An 8,027-nucleotide genomic window follows, 5' to 3' on the forward strand; every position below is an offset into this window, starting at 1 on the left:
ATGAAGTGTTTCAAACAATTTTCCTAATCTTATTTATTTTAGCTGAGATTCTTTTATTTTAAACAGAGCAGTTTAGGTGACAAAAATCCAGTGACAAATACATGGGTTTACAGAAGACAAAACCTTATGAAAGGTTAAAATTCTGTTTAGGGTTCTCTTTGTGCTAAAATAGTTTTCAGCAATGGGTCATACTTCCCTCTTCCCCCCCCTTGTTTTAGTACATAAAATGGACATGTGTTTATTTAAAACAGGTTTGAAACTTAAACAAATAGTGACAGGCTGTTCAAACAAGCTTCGGAAATAGGCCTAATCAGAATGTTTGAGAAGGGGAGGGGGAACGATCATAAAGAGCTACTTGTAATATATAGTGCAGACACCATTAGGTTGAGTTCATGTTATTGTTGTAATAATCTCGGACAAAAAAGTACTGCATGCTGCACATTTTTTGTTAACATTCCTCTTTTGAGCCATAGGTTGTGCCAGATTTTTGTCTGGTGTCCAAGTTTTATTGTTCTCCTCCGTCCATCTCCATACCCAGTACCAGAAGCTCTATGGAATCACTGGAAATTGTCTCACAGAAAAACTGGGAGGAACGTTCTTGAACTGGGATAGAAGGGAGACACAAAATACGTTCATTTTGATATTGATACTGTGTATGTATCAGCTGTCATGAATATACAGAAGTGAGACCTTCCCCACAGAAAGAAACCATGAAAACCTTAACATTTAAATGTTTTCACATGACTTGCGTTTCCATGAGGGTTTTTTTTCATTTCCTCTCTTTTCCACCCATAATAATATCATCAAGTGTTGAACTTTACCCTTGTTGTATTTTTATAAGGCCCAATCTTGAACTCCCTGTACAGAGAAGGCTCCCGTGGAAGTCAGTGAGTCTGTACTGGCGACAACAGGATTTAGCCCAGTGTGTAACATTTTAGGATATTGTGTTACTTCATAGCCTTAAGGAGAAATAAAAGCAGCTTTCCAGAGAGCTGCACAGCAAACTGAGTGTGCTTTTTCAGCTCTGCAACAGCACAAGCACAGCAGAATATTAAGGCCAGAGTTTGCAAATGTCCATGTCAAAAAACAGGCAGCTAAGCAAAAGTTGCCAATTTCTCTCTGAAATGAAAAGTTTGCATTAAAACATTCCATCCTCCCCACAAAAGGTTAAGCTGCTTTCACTTAAGAATATACCTTTGGAAATCCAAGTTGGAAAATGATTGCCTAGAGGAACAAGCGTTGAGAAACAGCAAGAGGCAGACGTGTTTTCACGTCACTCAGTTGGCCAGAGCCTGTGGCTGTTCTGCTATCAAGCCTTACCTACTTACATCCACTCTGACCTACAACATGCACCAATATTGCTTAATGTAATAACACATTTTGGAAGCAAATATCTATTATTTATTTGAATCTCATTCAGCGTCTAGTGAAGTCAGAATATTAAAAATCCTTACACGCCCTCTCGTGGTAAAACCACAAACGCGCCTCTTCTGACCATAACTAGAGATGCCTGATGAGGGAACTAATTTAACTACAGAATTTGATTATCATTAACTCGGCTGGAAAGTTTACATCAAGAATGGACACCTTTCTCTCCTCGGTTCCTGCTGTAAACCATAACAATATATGCATTATTAGAAGACGGATATGCATTATTAGAAGACAGGTCAACTCCTAGCATAATAACATTGCAAAACAGCTAAAGGCACTATAACTTTAATAGAGAATGTGAACTTCTACCAAAAATGGGAAGTCTAGGGTAATAAAAGTAGAGACAGAAACTGTCACGTTAGATCGCTGTTTCATGGGCTTATTGCAATAGCTTGGGAGCAGACCTTAACTGGCAGCACAGTAAAAGAGTTGCCATAAATGATGCTATCAGTTTTGTCATATTTTTAAAGTCATTCAGCTTGAGTATTTACTGCTTTTGTGCCGTACAGTATGATTTATCTGTCTCTGAGGAATGCCCTGAAGCATCATGCTCGTGAGGATTGCAGCCTGAAAGAAAGGCATTACGTGCAGAGTATCACCAATCCAGTCATTTGCCTGGTCAAATCCCACTGTATTTATGAGTCACAAAAACTTTATCTTTGCTTCTTAAACAGCTTTTCCATTTGGTGCCTATGTGCACGACCAGATTTTCCTGGAGCACTGGACCACGGCATCGCCCTTTTTGGTGACAGTTGCGAAAGATTATCAGAGGTGTAACACAACCCTAACACCTCATCTGTAGCTACTACACAGAGTATTCTGAGCCCATCCCCAGGGAACCAAACAAATACTGCCTTATTTTCAATGAAGCTGAGTATAGATGCTCCTTATCCAGTGGAAATGAAAGATTTGGAGAATGGAGGTTCATCTACTTCTTTTGTGTGTGTTTATATAGACAACATTTTGGACCCGAAATAGTGGCAACTTATATTTACAATGCTTCTGTCTTTTCTGTTAGACTGGGCATCCCTAAAGCAGAGGTCACAACCATAAGTAATTTCAGCAATATTTATAAAGAAATAAGCAGAACTTTCTTTTAAGCACACAAAACAGACCTCCCAAATCACTATTTTAATAGGTTTGCATGGTCTTCTTGTGCCAGCAGGATTGTTGGGTGACCCGTGAGCATGAAGAAGTTGCCTTCCTTTCCCCATTCCCCTTGTCCCCCCAAAAAAACAGTAACTGCAATTCTGATACTCCTTTTCTCACTATTTCCCTTTCTAGGATGCCTTTGTGGAGTTGTATGGCAACAGTATGAGGCCTTTGTTCGATTTCTCCTGGATCTCTCTGAAGACTATCCTGAGTCTGGTTCTGGTGGGAGCTTGCATCACTCTTGGCGCTTATCTTGGACATAAGTAGAGTCACCCAGTTTATTGTGGATTACAAAAGTCTTTCAAAACAACAAAATAATATTTTTTTTTCTGTAGCACAATGATATTTTATGAGCAAAGCAACTTCCCAGCGAAAGATTAAATCAGCTATTACTGCCAAAGGAAATATCATTTATTTTTACATTGCCGGAAAATTATTTATTAAAAGATATTTACATTTTAACCTGCTATTTTCAGAACCTCAGCAAGTTGTATCTGTCATCACATCATGTTGTTATTCTTAACTTTAATGAGCCCCAGAGTATTTTACGTTCTTTTTTTTTTTTTTTTAATTAATGCCGCTGGCTGGATTATTTTATCTCTGAAGACCGAATATACTGACAAAGACCTACCTGCTTACACTTATAAGGGCAGTTACTTGAGCTGCTAAAAACTGCCAATTTGTGTTGAATTTCCTAGCATTTTCTGGGAGGGATGTGAAAGACAAGGTCAGCATGAACAAAGTTCTCACCCTGTCCTGCTGGCAAGAACTGATATAGTAAACAATTCAACATGGTACATATGTGGAGTCAAGACAGAAACTTCTTGAAGGACACTCTGCTATCCCTACAGGAGAACAGTTGGAAATATGATTGCCTCTGCCTTTTAAACACGTGTTTTCAAGTTACCAGCTGTGCCATCACATCATAATCACAATACCCACATAACACATGTCAACTTTTTTTTTTTAATAGAAGTGTGAAGTTAAATCTTTGGGGCTCGCAGGAAATTGTTGTTCCAATGAGTTTCTCAGCAGCAAAATGTTTTTTGTGGCTACTGACACAGAAACATCAGGAGACCTTAAGTGCCTGCTTCAACAGAGCAGAGCTGGAGTCTGAAGACCTGACCTGTGTCCCACTTTAGTGGGCTCATATCTGCAACTAATCCTGCTTACTTACAGAGTTCCTCCGGGGGTTGGAAACCAATTAGATGTGGTCTCTAAATCCCTGAAAGTTGAAAAAGATCTTAATTTTATTTGTCAAAAAGCAGACCTCAGCTAAATTACAGATTAGCTCTGACTATCCTTGTTTATCAAACTGGGCACCAAAATCAAGTTCATATTCATAACAGGAAAGGAAAGTGAGATTTATCATCCTGCCCCTCACCCTCAAAATATTTTCATGCGAATAGTCTCCTAAGACTTTCTACAGAAGAAAAGTTGATGAAGAAACTCAAAATCCTCTCCCTGGACAGAGACTCTTTGACACCTCTCTTGTGCAGGTGCCTACTGTCATCTCAAGTGAAAATAGGGTGAAGGAGAAGGGGGAGTGGGAGGCATGAAGTCATCTGCTCTTGTTACAAAATGCAACGCATATAGAATTAACGCAGAGTACATAACCCAGTTTTATAAACAGACCTGTGTTCAAAGCGGGGCTTTCTGTGAGCTCGACGGGGGCCAGGAGTCCCCTGGAAACCGAAGACTCTGAAGTGCTGAGTCCCAGGGGCTGCTCTGAGGCATGGAAATGTCCAGCTTCAAATGTTTTAAATCCTGCGCTTCTATTTTTTCTATGAAACTTTTGAAATGTGGGATTTGTGGGTAAATGGATGTCCAGATATAAAAGGAAAGTTAGCAAAGCTCTGGATAAAATGTACCGTACAATACGTAAGTGCTCAAAGGGTGAAAAACACGCAGTGAATAAACTGTAGCTCCAACCTCAAGATTTCAGCTGAATAACTTTGTGGCATTATATGCAAAATATCTCCAGTAACTCGGGAATGTAATATGTTCAATGTTAAGGCTGTAGTTGATATTGTGTCTTCAAAGCTGCTTTTATGTTTGGTTGGTTTTTTTAAGAGTTGTACATCTCAGCATTTTTACTGCTATTTAGTCATGGCACCTACACTTTGTATGAGCAAAGATGGGGCAAGCTTACATTTCAGATTTGAAATTACTTAATTTTATAGAAATGTAGAAAGGAAATATTTCCAAGAAGACAAAAATGTGAACTATGCTTGATTAAATGAAAAGGAAAAATCCCATCATCAGACATTTAGTACCTGCAGTGCTTTCAGAGTGCTTCTCTAAGAAGTGGGCATGGTCATGTAAGAGTTTTATGAAAAATATTTCAAATCAGAGGAACTGAGGAGTATTGTGGATTGAGTGTGGGCTTTGTTTTTTATCTCAGCTTACAAACTGAATTTGTTTGCAGCCAATTGCACAACTGGAATTGGCTGCTATTGAGCTTATGTTTCATTTCACAATCTAGTCTTCGTTTCGATTTGTGCCCATAGGCCCATTAAAGTTTATGAACTATTAGACCTCAAATTGTTTCAACATTGTTTGTTTTATTAAAGGTTTACATTGTCAAAAGTAGTAAAAAATATCAATTCCAGTGCTGCTATAATACCAGAATAATTTGAATGGGGTTTTGCTTTTAATACCTTCCAATAGCTAAAGTTTTTTAAAGCTGCTTTAGAAATAATATGAAGACGACACATGATACACAATTAAATGAATACTGAGGATTTTGTGTTCTGTTGTGTCTACTCACTGGACTTCCCAGTGTATTTGTTAGTACCAGGCAAAGAGAAGAGTCATGATGACTGTTGATGATTTTATTTTATTAAAGAGCTGATGGAGTTTTCCCATCCTGACTGCAGAATAGTACAGTATTGTGGCTGCATTAGGTATAATGATAGTTGATAATACATTTATTAAGAAAACATTTAGAAACATTGAATGTATATAAAAGCTTGAACTTCTTAAATAAAATCCTCTCTTCTCACTCCTGCATTTCTTTTGCAATAATTCCTGTCTTTCCTACTCTTCATTACACTTCCATATAAGATCTTTTTCTCCACAAAATGCCTTACAGACTTCCACGCTCAAAGACTACGCTTCAGTGAAAACCCATCCTCTGTCACTGTGTATGCACCCACATCCAACCACTCCCACCATATCCAAATTGTAAAAGGGGAAAAATAAATTAAAAAGAGGGACACTTCTGAAATGTTTAGGTGTAGAGAATCAGAGATCAAAAAGGAAGGAAGAGGTCAGAAGTGGAGGGAAATAGAGAGATCACTGAACCATCTCCCTGTTTAAAGATGAGTGCTATCTGGAATTTGTTTATCTTTCATCCTTTCCATTGAAAAAGGATGATATAAGGGCAGAGAAAAAGCTTGCAGAGATCCCACAATTATTTTTCACTATAGAACTCTGTTAATACTTTTTAAAAACGGCAAATGCATAGGCATCAAATAGAAGTACTGGGTTTTGCTATATTCAGCTTAGCTGTCCCTAATTCTTTTTCACTCTATTTTTTATAAAAATAATGAAGAAAAGTATTTTGCTTCTGAAAAAATAATCTGTAGGATCACCTGAGATCTGTCATAAATCAGTAACTTAGGAACAGATGAAAAATTGTGCAAAAGTATTCTGAAATTAGAGGTGATGCAGAGGACATTTCTTAATGGAACAAGCACTGGATTCACCAAAGGACTAATGGGGCTGTCGAGGTAACAGGGATATATATAGAGATAAGAAAGGGAGCTGGAAGATATGGAGAATGACTTTGGTATGTAAGAAAATCTTCAGTTTCACATGTTGCAGGAGTTCACTCAAGATGGTCTGAAAATAAGTGTTAACTAAAAGCAGCTACAAATGTGTGCACTACATGGCTATGATTACTAAAAATTTGCAATTACAAAATTACAGGTAAATTATTATAAAATTATCTAGTCTGTAAAAGTTCATCAGTTTGCTGTTATGATTGGGGATTATATAGCCTGAGTAGTTTTGCACTAAGAAGGAGCAATTATGAGGAAAGAAGTCTGAAACCAGATGTGCAAAGGTAACACAAAGGTGATGCAGTTCAAAGAACACGGTCCCAGTCCCCCCAGTCCACACAGTCTCCCCAGCTGAGGCAGCAAGGGTCTGGACTGCCTGCTTTGACCCTGAAGCATGACACTGCTTAGCTGTGCACCTGCACTTCACAAACCTATTGATTAAAGTATCCTGAAGTAGCATGTTTAAAGCCTTTCTTCTTTTTCCTCTCGCTATCTCTGAACAAACTAGCAAAATGATTTATTTCTATTATGAGGTCATGGCTCAGTACTATATGAAAAATTATACATATTTTAATTTATGGGTATAAAAATTCTTTCTTATTGCAAAAGCCCAGCTTTATTTTTCATTCTTATCTCTCTTTCCAACAAGGCTAAATGCAAGGTAGACAAAAGAGCTAATTTAATCTGTATTTGGTTTAAATCACACTTCTATACTGAGTTAAAGCAGCTTCATCACACAAAGAAATTATCTTCAAAAAGTAATACAGCATTAAGAGTTCCACACAAAAACTATATATTTTTATAATTTAAATAGCAGTTTTTTTCCTTTTCTTCTGAATATTTGAATTTTAATTATCACCAGCATAAATGTACATAAGCAGATATTGTTTATCCAGTACCTTTGGATGATGTATGTATGGTAATGTAGTTTGTCAGTTTATCATCATTTAATATGATTATGTTGTTCTTTGTCTTTAAAATGTTATAAGAACATGCTGCCATTAAACTTTCCATGTCTGTCTAGTTTATATTGTGAAAAAATAATAAAAGCACACTGTGAGATACTTGTTTCGCATTTGCATTGTTTAGGATTTGTCGATAGAAAGCCACTCAAACATTTTGGGTGTAATCCCATAAATGACACATAATGTTTCCTTCCTCATAGTTCTGTTCACTTGTTCTGCTCAGCAGTGGCCAGTGCTTGCCAGCCTTGCTCACAAAGATGCAGTGACCCAGGTTCGAGCAGCTGCTGCTGTGTGAAATGCAGTCCCCAGGTGTAGTCTGCACTTTGGGACCCAAGGACAGTGTCACCCTTTCTGCCCTCCCATTCATTTGATGCCTTGCAGAAAGTGCAGCAAGGCTCTTCTATTTATGTGCTAAAACTGTTTTTCATTCTTGCAACCATGAGCTGGAAATGCACATTAGTAAGTTTTAACAGGAGCAAAAGAAATATTTTTGTTACTGCTGAAGGTTTCCTACAGTTATGACCAGTTCCCAAAAAGTGTTAAGGTATTTTGCTTCTTACAGACTCCTATTAACTGGCCCTTGATTCACAGGGATTGCCTCCTACCTTCTGTGTCTTTAACTAAGGTGGAACATAGCTTAATGTGTTCGGGTAATGAGTATTTAACTGCTTTAAGAATTTACCCAGCTTCTTGA

The 8,027-nt window shown here is 37.7% G+C and overlaps 1 protein-coding gene across 1 annotated transcript in view; it reads left to right on the forward strand.

Annotated features, from left to right (window-relative positions):
* The window catches only part of BCL2 (BCL2 apoptosis regulator), a 96,604-nt gene extending 89,172 nt beyond the window's left edge, over positions 1-7,432 (forward strand). Inside the window, exon 2 of the mRNA XM_059854026.1 lies at positions 2,716-7,432. Coding sequence (XP_059710009.1) covers positions 2,716-2,850 — 135 coding nt within the window. The 3' untranslated portion in view covers positions 2,851-7,432. The remainder of the gene's footprint in view (positions 1-2,715) is intronic.
* Positions 7,433-8,027: the final 595 nt, after the last annotated feature.

This window comes from Haemorhous mexicanus, chromosome 1 (assembly GCF_027477595.1).
Source record: "Haemorhous mexicanus isolate bHaeMex1 chromosome 1, bHaeMex1.pri, whole genome shotgun sequence".
NCBI classification, from domain to species: Eukaryota; Metazoa; Chordata; class Aves; order Passeriformes; family Fringillidae; genus Haemorhous; species Haemorhous mexicanus.